Below are 18,281 nucleotides of genomic sequence, written 5' to 3'. Positions count from 1 at the left end.
ACATTTAGGAAAGATACCTTTTCCTAGTGAAAGCCTTTTTCAGTTTGAGTTTTACCATACTTTGTTTTAAGATGATTGGTTTACCTCTATCCTGGGTTTTTAAGCCATTTAATAAAAAGTAACACAGCAAAATAAATAGAAAACAGCCTGCAAAAGAAAAGCTGCCTTATATATGACAGATATAGATCACATATACCATTTATGAAATCTGTCTGAATGGTGCACCTACACCCTAATTTTCTTTCCATTGTCTTGGTACTTGTAGTTATTCTTTTACTATTCTTTTAATGGTTACTCTAGAAATGACAACATGAGCCTTGATTTATCAAAGTCCAATAGAAATTGTTACTTTTACTTCTTCCCAGACAAGGCCTGGATCTTAAAATACTTCACTCCATTCACTCGCTTTCCAATTTGAACGCTTTTGCTTTTGAGTATTTTAATTTGATTTATATTTTCTAAATCCTGTAAAACATCATTTTTATTATCGTGTATAGTTAATAAGCTTTTAGGCTTACCCATATATTTACCCTTTTGTTTGTCCTTGACTCGTCCCTGAGTCACCAAGCTTCCACTTTGGATGACTTTTCTTCTACCATACACTTCAGTATTTCCTTTTGTTCAGATCAACTATTAACATTTTTTCTCAGCTGTGTTTTTTGTTTTTTTAACTGAAAATGTCTTTAAGTTCTCTTTGTCTATTAGAGTGAACCCTTTGGGAGGGCTTGCTGGGGGTTCCCCCATGTGGGTGGTTCCTAAACTTTTGTCTACTTGTCCTTGTGAGGTCCTGTCTGCTTTATGGCTGCCTCTTCTGAAATTAGCAAATGCCCTGAGGGGAAAAGTGGTCCCAAATGACTGGTTCCTCTCTCTGGGGTGTTTCCTTCTCCAAGATCTTGGCCCTGAAAGATTCCTTTACTTTCCAGTGCTCTCAAGCAGATTTCTTTTATATTTTCTCCAGGTTTTCCATCCATTCCCAGTGGGAGGACTGGCCTGGATTACATAGTCTGATAATACAAGAAACTGAATATCCATTTCCCATCTGTCTTTTTAGGGTGGTTCCTGGAACTGGCCACACAAGACTTTTGCTTACCTTCTATTGGTCAGAATTCAGTCATATGACCACACCTAGCTAGAAATATAGTCTCTATTGTGAAGGACAATAATCTCAGTTAAAAATTGTGGATGCTATGGCTATTTGGGAAAACAGGTGCTAAGGACTATAGTATTAATCTCTTAGCTATTAGGTACAATGTGATCTGTAGCAAGTAATTTAAATTCTGTGAGTTTCAAATTATTTGTCCATAAAATGGAGGTGATGATAACATCATTTGTGAATCTCAAACAAGATACTAATAACCAACATTTATTGAACTTGACTTATTCTCTGCCAGACACTGAACTGAATTATTTATTTATGCTCTGTTGCTCCTCTCAACCACCTTATGAAGGGCAAGGACACATTTTATGAATAGAAAACTGAGGCACAGAGAGGGTAACTAATTGCACAAGATTATGCAGATATTTGGCTGCAGAGTGGAGATTTGAACCTGCATCCTTCACCACTACATGATCCTACCTTGTCAATCCCAAAGCCCTGACTATTAGAATTATTGAGGGAAGATGACAGGGCCAGGATGGCTGGCTGTTGGGTGGCTAAGGGCTCCACAAGTTTAGCTAGAAATGTTTCCTGAGGAAGGGCCTGGGGACAGAACTGGCCTAGTTTAGGACCTATGGAGTTTTAAGTGACATGAGCCACCCAGGGAGTTGGAGGAGACCACAGAGATAAAAGAGACCATATAAGGGCATGTAGTCCCATGGCTTCATTTTAAAAAAATTAATCATTTTTGTGATAAGTTTGTACATTTTATCTTTTTTTTTTTTTTTTTTTTGAAACAGTCTCACGCTGTTGCCCCGGCTAGAGAGTGCCGTGGCGTCAGCCTAGTTCACAGCAACCTCAAACTCCTGGGCTCAAACAATCCCTCTGCCTCAGCCTCCTGAGTAGCTGGGGTTACAGGCATGCACCACCATGCCTGGCTAATTTTTTCTATATATTTTTAGTTGGCCAATTAATTTCTTTCTATTTTTGGTAGAGACAGGGTCTCACTCTTTCTCAGGTTGGTTTTGAACCCCTGACCTTGAGCGATCCTCCTGCCTCGGCCTCCCAGAGTGCTAGGATTACAGGCATGAGCCACCGCACCCGGCCAATTTTGTACATTTTAATTAAAATACAATATACATACAGAAAATGTACTCAAATTGTTAAGTGTATGCTCCATTAATTTTTAAAGTGAATATATCCATGTAACCAGTACCCAGATCAAGAAACAGAACGTTACCCCCTGCAGTGGCCTCCTCATTCCCCTAACCCCATTATAGTCCCTACCCCTCCCAAGCCTAATCACTGTCCTGACTCCTAACATCATAGAGTGGTTTTGCCCATTTTTTGAATTTCATATGAATAGAATGATATGGTTTGTGCTCTTTCATATCTGTTTTTTTTCTACTCAACATTATATTGTAAGATACAGTCCTATTGTAGTTGCAAATTATTCATCCTCACTGCTGTGACTATCCATTTATTTATCAATGCAACTGTTAATAGGCATTTGAATGGTGCTGCTATGAACTTTCTACAGCATGTAACTGCATGCACACATGTACTCATTTTTGTTGGGTCAACCTAGAATTGAAATTGTTGATCACAAGGTACGACTGATGTTCCACTTTAGTAGGTACTGCCTCGGCTTCATTTTATAGATGATGGGGAAAAAATTGCAGAAAAGGAAGAGATTTGTTGAAGATCACCTAGCTGCTTAGCAGGACTAGAACCTGGGTAGATCCTCTCCCCAGTGTAGTTTGCCCTAGATTTCAAAGAGAGTCAGCAGAGTCTCATACATCACACATGTACTTTATGAACTTTCCTTATAATCTAACCCTGGGATAAGATGAAAGCAATGACCACCACAACAGGGGCAGCCATTCAGTGGGGCTATAATTGCAAATACCAATTTAGATTGGAGGGAGCTGGTGCAAGTTCTTGTCCCCATGTTATTGAAGAACAGCATGTGGCATATGTCTCTGATTAAACAAGATTTAGATTCAGTCTGCTTCAGTGCTGGGCCTTGTGGATGGTGCTTTTCCATATATTATTTCATTTAATCTTCTAAATAAAACCCAGATCAATTCATGTCCTTAAGGATTCTAAAGCGTTGTATCAAAAGAGTATATGAACTCTGTAAGTAAGTAGGAGAAATTTAAAACAGTGCCTTTTTCTAAAATTTTAAAATATGAAGTGAGTACAAATGTTATTGTTACATGGATATCCTTTATAATACTTGGGGAGAACAGTGCCTCTTAAGTGATCTGTGGTAAAGGACCAATCCATCACAGACCAATATTTTTGTAAAATACGATAAAAAAGAATTACTAGAAAAATACAATGAAAAGATATTCAAAATATTAGCTTACAAATTTTATTAAACAGACATAAAATTGCATTGTTAAATTGCTACCAACTTTCTAAAAACTATCAATTTCTCTATATATAATTGACTAATGACAATATCTGGATCAAAACTTGTAGACAACATTTTAAGTAGCACTGTTTTATAATTCACCACCCATTTCCCCACTGGCCTTTCAAGAACTAACAATTATTTCACAGGCAGAAAGGTTTGAACAAGATATCTGTATAATATTGAGACCCTGGAAACCATTCATGCCAATATAGGTTACTATCTACACTAATAGTACTTTATCATTCCCCTATCTTTATTTTTAAAAACTCTTGCCCAAGAAGAAAAAAGTTGCAAATAACTTTCATGTTCTTTTCAAGAGTTTCTCCCCAAATCGCACTGAAATGAACATAAAACCCTTACATTTTTTAATAGATAGCATTAAAAAGACTATGTACTCTCATTTACTATTTACTCTGAAAGCTGGGCCTTGGGTCCATCAGTCCTAAACTATTATAACATGGTCCTTAGCCAAAGCTAATCACACCACCCCATTGAAGGTCTGCATTAAAACAGGTTCCCAAACCTCAGACATATCCCCACTTTGCCTTCCCCTAATTCTAAGATGCTACTAAGACTCTGCCAAGGCAGGACTCTCCTTATCATGGTGTACAATAAGTTCAGCTTTGCTTTGGAGAAAGCTTATTTTGCTGGCATTTTCTAGGAGCCAGCATTCAACAATCAAGATTTTGCTCTTTCAGTCTTGCCCAGTGGCTTTCTAGGTTTAGTGAGCATAAAACTTGTCAAAGAGGGTTATATATCTGAATGCATGCACGGAGAACTTAAAGAATCTCCATGGATAATTTTGATCAAGCCATATTTATGTCCTAAGCCCTATATACAGATATGAGATACAGATATGAGCAATTGTGAAAGAATAGAGAACCATAGAATGTTAGAGCTGGAAGCAGTCCTAAATGCTCAAACACCAGCACGTGAATCGGCTATGTCAAAATCATCTAATGGGATCTGTCTCTATCCCTTGGGTTCACCTCAGATGTACTGAATCAGGATTTCTGGAGATGGGGCGTGTGAATGTTTGTAACAAACTCCTAGGGGATTGTGATGCACGATCCTATTTGAGAACCTCTACCTGTTCTAACCGCTTCATTTTGTAGATGAGGAAATGGAGACTCACTCAGAAATGGAATCCAAGATCACACAGCTATTGAGTGGCATATCTCTTAATCCCCTGACAAGAGCCTCCAGGGCTGGAGATCAGATTTTGGAGATGTCTTTATGTATCTGACAAAAATGATAAATAATGTGTGATAAGAAAACACAATTCTATTTTGGTTTCTCACTATCTCTTTAAGATTTATAGTGGTGGTGGTGGTGGGGGGGGTGTAGTAATCTTCCCAGGCTAGCCAACATCAGGACTTCTCTGCTGTTAGGTAAGAGGCACCACCTAAAGCATAATTTTCAAAAAAAATAAAATTATTACTTTCAAGCCAAGATGAAATGAACCTATACTGTGTTGAGAATCTATTATCTCGTTTGTTAAATTTCAGTTCTACTCAGATATTGTTGCCTGTTTGCTGATTAGTCCCAGCAAAGGTGAGAGAAATGAGTTAATAAAAGGCTTCAGTAACATTTCCTGGGAAGCATGCACAGCTGGCCCCTAGGGGAACTGCCAGTGGGGGCTGGGAAAAGATGGAAGATCCAGACAGCTACTCCCAGGGTTTCCCACTGCTCAGAGCACATGCCTTCTAGAGCACACTTCTTTGCTCCATTCTTTTGTTTCTCTACACTTCAGCATGCAGGTAGCTAAAAATGGACGCCCCAGTCTTGACTCTGCACGACCATCAGCCAAGTGCTCAACTTCTGACAACAGTCTCTTCAGCTTAGCTCAGAGTCTAAGCTGAGGCTCTGGGGATTGGCTGCTCTGCAGTCAGCTGTAGCTAGAGGGAAGGGGCCAGAAGGAGGCAAGACCGTTGCCAAGGCGCTGTGTGAGTGAGACAGACACAAGAGCCCAACTGAGAACTTGAGGCGGGAAAGCGCGATAAAATGTGCCTTTTAATTATTTCCAGTATGCATCCTTGAAATACTGTGTTTTGTGTGACTCCTCTGTTATCCCAAATGAGTCTGGCAGTCACTCCATTGCTTTTATTTAGGCAGGATAAACTTGGGGGAAGGGCGTCTCACATGAGACCAGGGTTGTGCTTTTCCCATTCACGTTTCCACATTTGGGGTCTTCCTTTGCCTAAGCCACTGAGCTGCGAGAAACAAGGATATCCTCCAAGCAGCAGCAGCCTTGGCCCTGGCCTGATGAACCCCAAACTTCCCAGTCTGGGGTGGGCGTGGAGAAGAGGAGGCTGACCGCCACGGACAAGCGCACGAGTGGTTGGTTGTGCCCAGTTCGGCGGCGTCTGAACACACTGCAGCTCACTCCAATCATTTCTTCCAGGAACTGGCTCCTCTCACCGGCATAAGACAGGGGCCTAGTGACTGCACAAGCAGCAATGCAGGGGACAAGCGAGCTCCCCCAGGCAGCCCGCTGGAAGGCACTGGGAGACAGAATAGCAGGGTTGGCTCTGTTCAGATCCTCGTTGGTGCCAGGCTGTATGCTGGGTGCAGAGCCTGGGGAAATGAAGCTTTCAGGATCGAGCGCACCCAGCCTGGAGGGTTACACACACGCGCACACACAGCCGCACGTCCTGCATGGGGCAGATTTGGGGCACCCTCCTTGCTCCGGGCAGCGCAGCGCAGGGGCGCAGGCCGGGCCGGGGCGCGGCCCCGAGAGCGCAGCGCCTTCCAGGGCGGAGGGCGGCGCGAGGGAGGGAGCGAGGGAAGGGAAAGGCGAGCGTGAGCTGCCTCAAATGCTTGGAATAATTCCGCTTCCGTTTGGAAAGCCGCAGCCTCAGTCCCGCCGCCGCCCGCCGCGTCCGCCCAGCGCCTGCTCCGCGTCCCGACCGGCCCGCGGCTGCCCGCGCCGCTGCCATGGCCACGTCCCCGCAGAAGTCGCCCTCAGCCCCCAAGTCCCCCACTCCCAAGTCGCCCCCTTCCCGCAAGAAAGATGACTCCTTCTTGGGTAAACTCGGAGGGACTCTGGCCCGGAGGAAGAAAGCCAAGGAGGGTGAGTACGGCCCGGCCGGGCGAGCAGCGGGGTCGGGGCCGGGCGGCTGGAGGGGCCGGGTCGCCGGGCCGGGCGGAAGCGCGCCGTGGGTGTCCTGCGCGGGGGACCTGCGGCGGTGCGTGCGCGCGCCTCCCGGGCACGTCGGGCCGGAGCGACGCCCGCCCCGCACTGCGGCCCTGCGCCCGCGGGCCATCGAGGCGGCCCCGCCCGGGCGCCGGCTTCCTGGGCCTGGGACCAGGCCGACGTGCCGGCTGGGCCGTGGGCGGGCGCCGCGTGGCATCCGGAGGCGGCCGGACCGGAGCCCAGGCCCAGCCCCGGCCCGCAGGCGGCGTCCAACGGGGGGCCCGGGCCCCCGCCCTCTCCGCTCCCGGAGGCTGGCATTTCCCAAGTTTCTGCGGAAACTTTCTGGGCGCCGTCACTGTCGCGCTTTGCCTTCATTGGTCTTTGAAATCAGGTCGTGTCCTAGACCTGCTGCAGGCCTCTAGCTGCAGCGTTGGCCTCTGGATCTTTTGTCCAGCCCCAAGGCCCAGTAGCGCTCTGTTCATGGAGTAGATCAACATCAAATGTTTGTTGAATGAATGAGTGAAAAAACTGGCTGTCCTAGCGTTCCTGCAGTATAGTAAATGATAGACTCCCACGCATGGAGAAAGCCTGGGGTAGACACACAAGCTTAGCGACATGGACCATGCCCCTGCTGTGGACCTAGGTGTTCAGGGCTTTTGCAAAAACCATTTTCTTTTTCTCACCAGAGTGAACTGAAGCGACCTTGTTTTTTTCTAGGATGGTTTGCATGTAAACTATTTTGTCCCTTGGGCAGATTTTGCTTCCTGGTTTTAGGTTTGAAAAATGAGGAGCCAGTTCTCAAGAAGTACAGTTAGTGATCTGTGTGCAGAGAGAAGTTGCTGGGTTAAAAACTTTTTTTAAAATAGACTGCTCAGTGCATTGAAAATAATCTTTTGAAAGCTGTGATGCTGAGATGTAAAAGAAGTTTTGTGTTCGTGTTCTTGAGTTATCTTAAAGCGTAAAAACAACTTCAGTGTTGGGAATTACCAAACTTGACACAAAGAACCAGACTTCTCTAGATTGAAAGGAGGAGCAGCAAGGCGTACCCCCAAAACTCCCCCCCCCCCAGTTTGGTTATCTTAGTAACCCACTGAGTAGTGTACAGTTGATAGCAAATCATGAAATCCTGGCTTCTTAGAAAGCCCTTTTCTAGACTATCTTTCTAACTTTTTTCTACAGTATTCCTGACAGAGGCTCATCACGTTTAAACTGGGCAACTGAGAATTACTGAAGCTCGTGACCTCCCGGGAGTATTCACCTCACCGTTACCAACTCCATAGGAAAGTTAACTTTATATTTAGTCAAAAGTTGGTCTCTCTGTACCTACTGCTATTTGTGGAGCCAGGAAATGAGTGTGATGGTGGCCTTTCACCTTTTTCAAATGGTCTACCTTGCTTTCTGGAATCTTCCCTCCACCAGGCTAAATATCCTCCGTTCCTACAGCTGGTCCTCATAGACACGATTTTAAGGCCCTCTGGCATCCTGTCTCTTCCATTTCACTCAGGGTCCCTGCAGGAAACAGAAAGCCAACCTAGTTGGGATTTTGGCAATAATTTAGGGAAGGGACTATTTCTGGAGCTGTGGGCAGGGTGAAGGAACCAAGAAGGGATGCTGGGGTACCTAGGGGCTAGCAGCAGGGGGAAGGGAGAAGGGAAGCAGACTGGGAACCCATTCAAAGCTGGAGCCACGGAGGAGGGCTGCCCACCAGGAACTATAGTCAGAGGGATGCTGCCACTGTTGGAAATCTGCGGCTGGAGCTGGGAGAGGGTGGCACAAGAAACATGCATTCTGCATGTTCTCTCCCTTTTTGCCATTGCATCTCCTGCTGGTGCTTCCCATTGGCTGAACCCAGCGGTAAGCCACCCGGGTAAGGGGATCTCAGTGATGCGTTATATAGGTGCCAGTTCTCTAGGGCACAGAGCAATACAGAGAATAGACCACAGCAGGGAGTGGGGGGAAATGGGGAATACCTAGCAGACCCCCTCCAAGTGAGCTGCCCAGAAGTCAATGTAGTGCAAGCTAGCCAGCCCAGATTCGAACAGGACCGTTACTTCCCTTAGGCTCGCACAGACACCATGTCCTTTTAATGCAAGTAATGTCGCTTTTCTCTATTCTGTCAGGCATATCACGCTATTATCTCTCATTAAACTTGTTATCAGCTTGAAGACATTTTTACATTTGTCGCTCCTAAACTATATCCTTCCCTATCTTTCAAATCAGGTGCAAGATCTTATTTTTATCCTTGTTCTACTTAACTGTAAAGTCCGGATTCTGTCATTCAATCTATTAGCTAATCCAGTGGCTGTAAATGGTTTGGAAGAGCAGATGGCTTCTTCCAGAGGGGCTGGCCACCACCCAGCTCCAACTGCTTGCTGCTGGAGGGTAGTGGTTCTGTGAGTCCAGTCAAAGAAGGTGGTGAGGTTGGTCTGAAAGCACTGTTCTTAGTGCGTGCTGAGTGTGCGATCAGTGCTGTCCCTGGCCAGGGCACACTAACCATCTCTTCAGTAATAGTAAGGCCGGGTCTTGCTCTGCATCCTGCATAAGCTCATAGCTTTTTGCTTTGTAGACTGCACCTTCTGCTTTCCCCCTGGTGTTTTAAAACCTCTCATTCTTCATTCCTCAGGATCACTGACACTGGTCTGTCCACAAATTATATCAGTGTTTCAGCACAGAATTCTCCTGGGCCCAAGAATTCCCATTCATTGCATGTTTGCTCTGTCCCACTGTGGGACACAACAATTGGAAAGACTCAATACATGTTAGGATATAGTCGACCGTTGAACAATGTGGGGGTTAGGGGCACTGATCCCCCGCACAGTCAAAAATGCACCTATAATTTTTGATTCCCCAAAACTTAACTTCTCATAGCCTACTGCTGACTGGAAGCCTTACCGATAACATAAACAGTCCATGAACACATATTTTGTATATGTATTGTATATTGTATTCTTATAATAAAGTAAGCTAGAGAAAAAAAATGTTAAAAAATCCTAAGGAACAGAAAATACTTTTATAGTACTATACTGTGTTTATGTTGTCTGTTTACAAGATTAATCTCTATCCGAAATGACTACAGACCTCAATTTTTGATACATATCAAGCAACTCAACTTTTTCTTGTAAAATCATGATTTTTATCTGCTGCTTGGGAGCACTTTCAGCATCACTAGTGGCAATTTGTATGGGTCCCATGGTGTAATTCAAGATTTATGATATTGCATTAAATATAATAAAAAATACATGAGAATAGAAAGAGATCACTTTTAACTGTGACATGCAATTTACTAGAGAGAGGAATTAGCATCACATAGCATTTTAAGTGAATACTTGCAACACTTGATCTCCCTGCAATAGCAACAGGAGGTATCTACAAAATTATTACAGTAGTACAGTATGAACAACAGTTAATTTTATGCAGTTATAATTAATACTGCATCTTTATGTTTGCTTACATGTATACTCTGTGTAAGTTTTGATAAATTTTAACTTTTTATAATACTTTTGTGTATATTTCATAGTAGTAAATAATAAAATAGACTAGTATCTATGTATATTTTATGCATTCATGACATACCTAAATTCTTAGTTTTTTTCAATATTTCTAGGCTTCTTGGTTTGTCTGCAAAGTTTTCATATTTTTGCAGGTCTCCAAAAATTTTTCTAATATATTTATTGAAAAAAACTGAACTATAATTGGACCTGTGCACTTCAAACCCATGTTGTCCAAGGGTAAACTGTTAATAATTGATTTTAACTGAGTTGGAGAATCCCACAGGAGAAGCTGGTCTGCGGAGAAAGAGCTCAGTTTGGGATTTGATTAGTTAGTGGTGCCTACAGGACTTCCAGGTGGAGATGTTGCGTTTACAGTTCTGCAAGTCTAGTTCAGGAGAGGGGTCTGGGCTGGAGAAACAATGGTGTGTAGGCGTGTTTATTTAAAGCGTTGAGACTGAATGGGGTCATTGAGGAAGAGAGCATGAATAGAAAACAGAAGAGGTGCAAGGACTGAGCTCCACGGCTTTCCAACATTTACAAGGTAGGAGATGGGGAGGAACCAGCGAGAAAGACTCAGAAGGAGAATAGAGGTCAGTGTTATAGGAAGAAAACCAGGAGAATGTGGCATCCTGGAAGCCAACTGGAGAGCCTATCCTGTTCCCACTGTTTAAGTGACATCCCTGGCTGAGGTCCCCAAATTTCACAGTCTCCTTTTCAGTTCACTTCTACTGGGGCTCTTGGAGGCATTTGGCATTGTTCAGCTTTCTCTTTGCCTTGGAATTTATTTTCCCCCGACCTTATCCACACTGAATTTGTCCCCTGTGTCTCTGACTTACTCTTTTTCAGGCCCCTTCTTGGGCTTTCCTAATTGTTTACAGCAGTGTTTTGTGAGGTTCTGTCTTCACCCGATTTATCCCCTGTTTGATTTCCCCTGGGTTATCTCACCTGCTCCTGTAGCTTCAACCACCCTCTGCCCACTGATGATTCCCAAATCCGTTGTTCAAATCCTGATCTTTTACCTGTAGTCCAAACACATCTTCCTGCTGTCTCTTGGATGTGTCTCAAGATCCTCAAACTCAACATGCCCTAACACAGATTTATTTTTTGTCCCACGTGCCCAAATCTGCCTCTGCTCTTCTGCCATCCCTCCAGCTGCCTAAGGTTGCAGCGTTGCATCATCCTGTATTTCAGGGGTCAGCAACTTTTCCTTAAAGGGCCAAATAGTAAACAGTTTAGGCTTTGTGAGCCCTGTGGCCTGGGTTGTCACTCTTCATCTCTGCCTTTGTTACAATAGACAACAGGTAAATGAACACATGTGGCAGTGTTCCTATAAATTTTTAGTAATGAGCCTGGGCAACATAGCAAGATGTGGTCTCTTCAAAAGGTAAGAAAAATTAGCCAGGCGTGGTTGTGTGTGCTGCTAGTACCAGCTACTCAGGAGGCTGAGGCAGGAGGATTGCCTGAGCCCAGGATTTTGAGGCTGTAGTGAGCTATGATGGCACTGCTACACTCCAGCCTGGAGAACAGAGCAAGACCTTGTCTCAAAAAAAATTTTTTTTTTTTTTTTTTAGTTCTGGACACTGAAATTTGAATTTCACATAATTTTCATGTGTTACAAAGTATACTGCTGCTTTTGTTCTTTCTCAGCCATTTAAAAATGTAAAAGCCACTCTTAGCGCCCAGGCTGTACATGCGGACGACAGGCTGGCCCCTGCTCCCTTGTGTCCCCCCGTCTGTCACCTCTCACAAAGTCCTGCTGATTCTGCCTTCCACATATCACTGCCTTAATTCAGGCTTCATAAATGCCCTGGATTGTTTATTTTTTAAATTTTACCATCTGTATTTTCCACCTGAAATGTTGCGTTAGCCATCCCACTAGTCTTCCCGTCCCTGGTCCATTTTTATTCAATTCATCCTTCATCTTTGTGCCAATATGTTGTTTTCTTAAAACAGAGGTAACTTTCCCCCAGAACAAACTTCTTAGCATGGCATTCAAGGCCTTCCCCACTACTCCTTCCTTTACCTTTTTGGTCATGTCTTCCTCTATTTCCCTTCTAAGAAATCTCCATTTTAACTACAGCCAAGTTTTCATTGGGGAATGTCTTTGTTCCCAAAATACATTATGTTCTTTCACATGTTTCTACCTGTACATGCTGTTCCATATTTCTGGAAAGACTGTTTCCCTTTTTCTATACAGCAAACTCCTATTCATTCATTAAGTCCCGTCTCAGATATCCCCTCCTGCACGAGGCCTTCCATGGTGCTCCCAGGGAGAGTGAGACCCTTCCTTCTCTGTGGGCCCACAAGGCCTTGTCCCCACTCTGTGGCAGCACTGGCCACGCTGCATTGCCGCCACTTATGGGGGTGCCCACTACCACTTACGGTGAGACCTCTCTTGTCTAGCGTCATATTTAACACATGAGGAGGCTGGAATTTCTATGGAATGGATTTCCCCATATTTACCGTGGTGAAAATAGCCCCCCCCTGACTGGTTATGTAATCGTAAACAAGTCTCTTCCCCTTTCTGGTCTTAGTCTCCCATTTCTAACATTAGAGGATCAAGTGAAATAACCGCTTAGGCCCTTACAGCACTGTTTTTCTATGATTTCTGAGCTCTTATTTCACCAGGCTTCTCTCAAATTCAGTTTTATTGTCTGTGTAGGGTGGTCTGGGAATTACATCATTACAAAGACCTCTTTCTTTCCTCCCCTAATGAAGGCACCTCTGAGTCGGGAGGAGGAGATGGGTACCAGGATAAGTGGGCCCCGGCCCAAGGACACCTCCATATTAGGAATCGGTCTTCTTGTCTCATGGAATATCTCTATTTGGGTAACAAGCACAGTTCATAATTATGTTTTAGCCATTAGTCCAGGAGAAGAGATGAAATCCTCCTGTAAACATTTATAAGCATCTAAAATCTCCACTCACTGTTGTAGAACAAAGAACAACATTTGAGGGAAGCCCTATGACAACTTCAATAATAAAATATCTTTTAAAATGAAATAAAAATAAAATACTTCAAAAAAACAGATGTAAACATCCTGTTAATTTTCAATAGGTTGTGCAGCTGAAATCAGCAGGAAATCCAAACAGGGGCTGTGTCCGAGGACCGGAGCCCGAGGACAAGCAGCCTTCCCCGGCCTAGGCCCCGGGCCACAGCCCTTCCTTTCTGTGTTTCTGCAGACGTGGTGAGGGCAGGAGTGGTGTTCCGCTCACTTTTGCATGCTCAGTGCCTAGCCTAGCACCAGGTATTTAAAAAGTGTCCTGGAAAATGTTTTTTAACCAACTGCCTGAATCATCAGTGGGCATCTCATGCCCATTGAGAGAGTCCCCAGGTTACTCCAGACTTTGTTCTAACCTCCGATGACTCTTCTGGTCTCCAGGCTGCTTCCAGGGCTCGACTTCTGGTGCCCCTGCGTGCACGTGTGTGTGCATGTGAGAGAGAATGTGCATAGCTTATAAAAATACCTTCTCCCTGCCTTCAGGAATCTCTTTATCCTTTGTGGGAAGACATCCGTTAGTCCTGCAATTTGGCAAACTCAGAGGCCCCTGAGACCTGGGGGTCGTAGAATCTGTGGGTGTTGATTTCCCAGGGCAGCTATGAGTCTGCAGAGAGGCCAGCTGGTGCTGGGGGTAGCAGGAGGGAACGTGGAGGCCAGCGTTGTCTTCATCCAGAAAAGCTTGTTTTGCAGAAATGGCTTTGCACATGGTCATGTTAGAGTGCTTAAACGAAGGAGTACTAACGTGAAATAGCCCATTGGCAAGACTTAGGGGAAGCAAGAGCGATGTGCAGGCCACTGCTCTGCAGGAGAGATTCAGATCAATTAATCCCCAAGTCTGTCCCATTCCCCCCACCCCCACCCATTCCTTCTTGCCCATTTCAGCTTCATTTCCTCAGACAGTACAAAGCAAAGGCAACTGCCAGTCAGCCAGAAGCAGGGCCACTGTCATTATACCTCAACAAGAGTCCTGTAACTACAATTCTCCCCACTTCAACCCACCTAAAACAAACAGAGCCTACTGAGAGGAGAGTGGCTCAATGCTGCACCTTGGTGAGCTTTGCCTGGTCTCTGTTAATTACGGCTGCTTAATTTTCATTCAGGCTTGGGACAAACATTTGCACCATGTGTAACTCACTGTAGGACCCACCGAAAACTGGTTCTGCTAACATTAACTGAGTGATCATTCTATTTGTTTGGAACAAGCCAGCCTGCCAAAGCCTCAGTAAACTAACTTTGTAACCAAAGTCATTGTCTTCACTTTGAACCAGCCTTATGGCAGTGTTAAGCCGTGGATGGAAGGGGCAGTTACCTTTGTCAATTTAAATAGGAATATTCTTAATTATTACACACTCTCTTGGAGGAGAGAAGAATGAACCAAATCACTTAGCATATTATTTTTTTAAAATAAAAGTTTTTTCTTCTCTATTAAAAAAAATTAACCCATGCTTCTGGGATTTATGGAAAAATAGATGAAACAATTGTGCAAAGTTCCAACTCCTGAAAGTAATCACTATTAGCATTTTATTTTTCCTTCTCTATGAAGAGTAGAAAACTTTTTTCTTTTTGTATAATTATGAGTATACTATGTATGTTATATCAATAAAGTTTTTTATCTTTGTTTTTCATTTATTATGATTATTATTTATTTTATTTTATTTTTTGAGTCAGAGTCCCACTTTGTTGCCCAGGCTAGAGTGAGTACCGTGGTGTCAGCCTAGCTCACAGCAACCTCAAACTCCTGGGCTCAAGCAATCCTCCTGCCTCAGCCTCCCGAGTGGCCGGGACTATGGGCATGCGCCACCATGCCCGGCTAATTTTTTTTTCTATATATATATATTAGTTGGCCAATTAATTTCTTTCTATTTATAGTAGAGACGGGATCTTGCTCTAGCTCAGGCTGGTTTCGAACTCCTGACCTCAAGCAGTCCTCCCGCCTCGGCCTCCCAGAGTGCTAGGATTACAGGCGTGAGCCACTGCGTCCGGCCTGTGTTTCATTTGTTATTACAATGTAAATTTTTTTCATGTTATTATGAATCTTATTAAAGTTTTTATACATACATAATATTCCATTAAGTGATTGTCTTAGTGTTTACTTTGGCCTTCCTTTCTTCATCTGGAAACAATTCCACCTAAAGGTTTTTTAAAAAAATTTAGAATAATTTCCTTTGTATGGAGTCCCAGAAATAGAATTACAAGGTGAAAGGGTGACAATTAGCTTGTTTAACATCAATAGTTTAGAATTGATGACCAAGGGGAAATGACTGCTTTTGGGTCTGGGTGATCTGTTTCAAAGAAAAACCAACATAATTAGGCTGAAAGTTTCCGTTTGCCTCTGGCTGACAGGGCCAGGGTACCTCGGGGCGGTCAGCGGAGAGCAGACTTCCAGCCTGGCCAGTAACGTGCTCAGGGCAAGGCTCTAGTACAGGCAGGTCTTTACTTCAGAACATTCCTGTGGCTGTCCTTCCATCCATAGATGGCCCCGTGTGTCACCCCAGGGTCTGCTCCCTTCCGACAGAGCGCAGGGTGTGGTTGCCTTGGGAACTGTCGTTCTTGCCGGTCCCCTGGGAAGCGCAGCCACACCCCTGTCCCCTCTGAGCCCTCACCACTCCCGTGGGAGACCTAGGGGAGGTTTGGTCAGAACGTCCCTCTTTCTCTTAGACACTTCCTCCCCACCTCCCAACTCCTGAGTTCTTGCTCTTACCCCTCGGCAGTAACCACAGACAAGTGGGACATAATTGCGGGCTGAGCGCTTCGGCACACATGCTTAGGTGGAGCCCTTAGGAGATGCAGTGATTTCAAGCTGGGTCTCGAAGCCAGAGAAGGAACCTACCACCCCAGGTCCACAGGACAAGGGACAGGCTTTGGGAGGGAGCCTTCTGTGTTTCAGTTGGATTTTGACAGGGTTGGTTGGGCTTCTGCCTCCAGGGCTCAATTTCCTCCACCTGCACTAGGAGCCAGCAGTCAGGTGTCTCATTTCATCTCTGAAGAATGGACGTGAGCCAGTTGGAGCATGTCATCATCACGCCCAGCACCTCAGGGAGTGTTCCTGGGGAGTCACTGGCAGAGCAGACGCCCTCCCTGGGAGTGATGCGTCCAGGGCATTTATTTCATCATTGAATCAGACTCCATTCCCTTCACTCATTCCCTTATCTCTTTTAAAATCCAGAGGCAACTCCCCTGTTCTATGCTGTGAAAAACAGCCTGACTCTGAGGAGCCGTGAATGAGGCTCTTCATGAAAATACAGCATCTCCCGGGGATGATGATGTCGGACTACCAAGGGGCGAGGCTCCGGGCTGCTCCTGCTCCCACGGTGACATAAACCCAGGTTGTGCTCATTTCTTTCCAGCATACATTCATTGGTAGAATAATTAATCTGCCAATTACAGCATTGCATTGACTTTTCAGTTCAAAACAATTATTCCAGAAAGCAGTTTTTGTCTTGGCCAGTGTGGCTTTGGCTGCGGAGCATCCTGGGAGCCCCTGGTGGGGAGGAGGGAGGGGAGAGGAGTGCAGGAGGGGTCTGCAGTCCCGTCCCACGTTGAGGGGGCAGGGCAGGCCAGGTCTGCCGAGGTGGATATTAAGATGGCAGGGTGCAGAGATTCTGAGCAGGGCATGCTTGGATCTCTTGAGGGCCTGAGTTAGACTCATCAGAGTCCAGGTTGGGGGACTGAAGCTAGCAGAGCCTAGTAGGCAGGTTAGGACCCTCAGTATGGAACTCCTGGCTCTACAGAGTGGAGGTATGTAGGGAGGCTGCCCGAAGCTCACACAAGGACGCTGGTCCTTGGCTCACCCACCTGCTTCCCTACACTCGAGGCTTGAAATAAACTTTCCTTTCAGTTGGGAGGGTTTTCCTGTCACCATAAGGCTGAGCTCTCCCTGGCTGCCAGCCCTGGTGAGGTGTACCTGCAGTACTGAGAGCTGGGAGAAGCTGGGGCAGCAGGAACCGACAGTTTTGATGCTGTTTGCAAAACACAGGAGGAGGGTAACACAATTCTGTCTTAAAGCAACTCTCAGGATATAGGTAAGTCCTGAAATACCCTTTGTAAGGAGTAGCAGCTGCTGCTTGGCTGAGGGTTGCAAGGCCTCTCTTGCTGGGCTCAGTAGCTCTTCCAGCACGTGCCCGTGTTCCCAGAGAACAGAATGATCTCTTCACCTGCATTTCCTCCATGGCCGTCATTATGGTAAATTGCAGGGCTCCCGTGATGACTAATAGAGAGGCAGATTGATCTGTTCCTTCTGATTGTCGCTGCACTGAACGTGGCTGAGGTGATGTGCACCCAGATTTCACACCTTGTAATGGCCCTGCCAGGGTGGATGTTAGCACAATTGGGACCTGACACTTCAATAAATCTGAGACATTCTGCCGCAGAGATCAAAGTTCAGAATTGCTTAAATTGGTGTTGGAGCAGGTGGGAAACAGGAGTCCAGGGCCATGAATTAGATAGATGGCAATTGTCGTTCAGTTTGTAAGGCCTGAATGTCAGCTTTTCAGATGATATGACATCAATTTAAGCAATTTGGGCTTCCAGCTTCCTGGCCCTTTCAGCATTACTGATTCTGGGAAGTGTGATTGTGGTCTAGCTTATGCTCTAGTGTCAAGGTGAAAAAAAAAAATCCCAACACCCCTGCTTGCGTCTCTGGAGCTGGAAGGTCGTGTTTGTGCAGGATGGATATCAGTGGATTATCAGTTCTCACAGGAGTATGGATGACGATTTCATCTCCTGCCTGGATGCACTGGAAACTCTTCAAGCTATACTTCTAGCCATGACCTCTTGCCTTGACTTTAGACTCATTAGCATGTATGCGTCATGTCATTGTCACTTGCGTACAGAGATGGACCTGGATTTTAACACAGGGCACATAGTTTCCAAAGACTTCTGATGAGGCGGGAACATGCTCTGGTTTCTGTGGAAGTTCAAGTCCAGAGGAGAGGTGGTCTGATCCATATGGAGGAGTGGGTACTTTTTCTTTTTTAATATAGCGGCTTTATTGAGATACAGTTCACTCAATTAAATGGTATAATTTATATTCAGTTACGCAATCATTGCCAAGATCAATTTTAAAACATTTTCATCACCCCAGAAAGCAACCCTGTACCCATTAGCAATCATATCCTCTTCCTTCCCCATTCCC

At 45.0% G+C, this 18,281-nt stretch overlaps 1 protein-coding gene across 1 annotated transcript in view; it reads left to right on the top strand.

Moving 5' to 3' along the window:
- The first annotated feature begins 6,264 nt into the window (after positions 1-6,264).
- PARVA (parvin alpha) overlaps positions 6,265-18,281 on the top strand; it is a 149,367-nt gene continuing 137,350 nt past the window's right edge. Inside the window, exon 1 of the mRNA XM_012744256.3 lies at positions 6,265-6,591. Within this exon, the coding sequence (XP_012599710.3) occupies positions 6,456-6,591 (136 nt within the window). The 5' untranslated portion in view covers positions 6,265-6,455. The remainder of the gene's footprint in view (positions 6,592-18,281) is intronic.

Source organism: Microcebus murinus, chromosome 4, assembly GCF_040939455.1.
Source record: "Microcebus murinus isolate Inina chromosome 4, M.murinus_Inina_mat1.0, whole genome shotgun sequence".
NCBI lineage: Eukaryota > Metazoa > Chordata > Mammalia > Primates > Cheirogaleidae > Microcebus > Microcebus murinus.
Note: the sequence above shows the minus strand (reverse complement) of the source record. Positions and strands in the feature narration are given on the sequence as shown.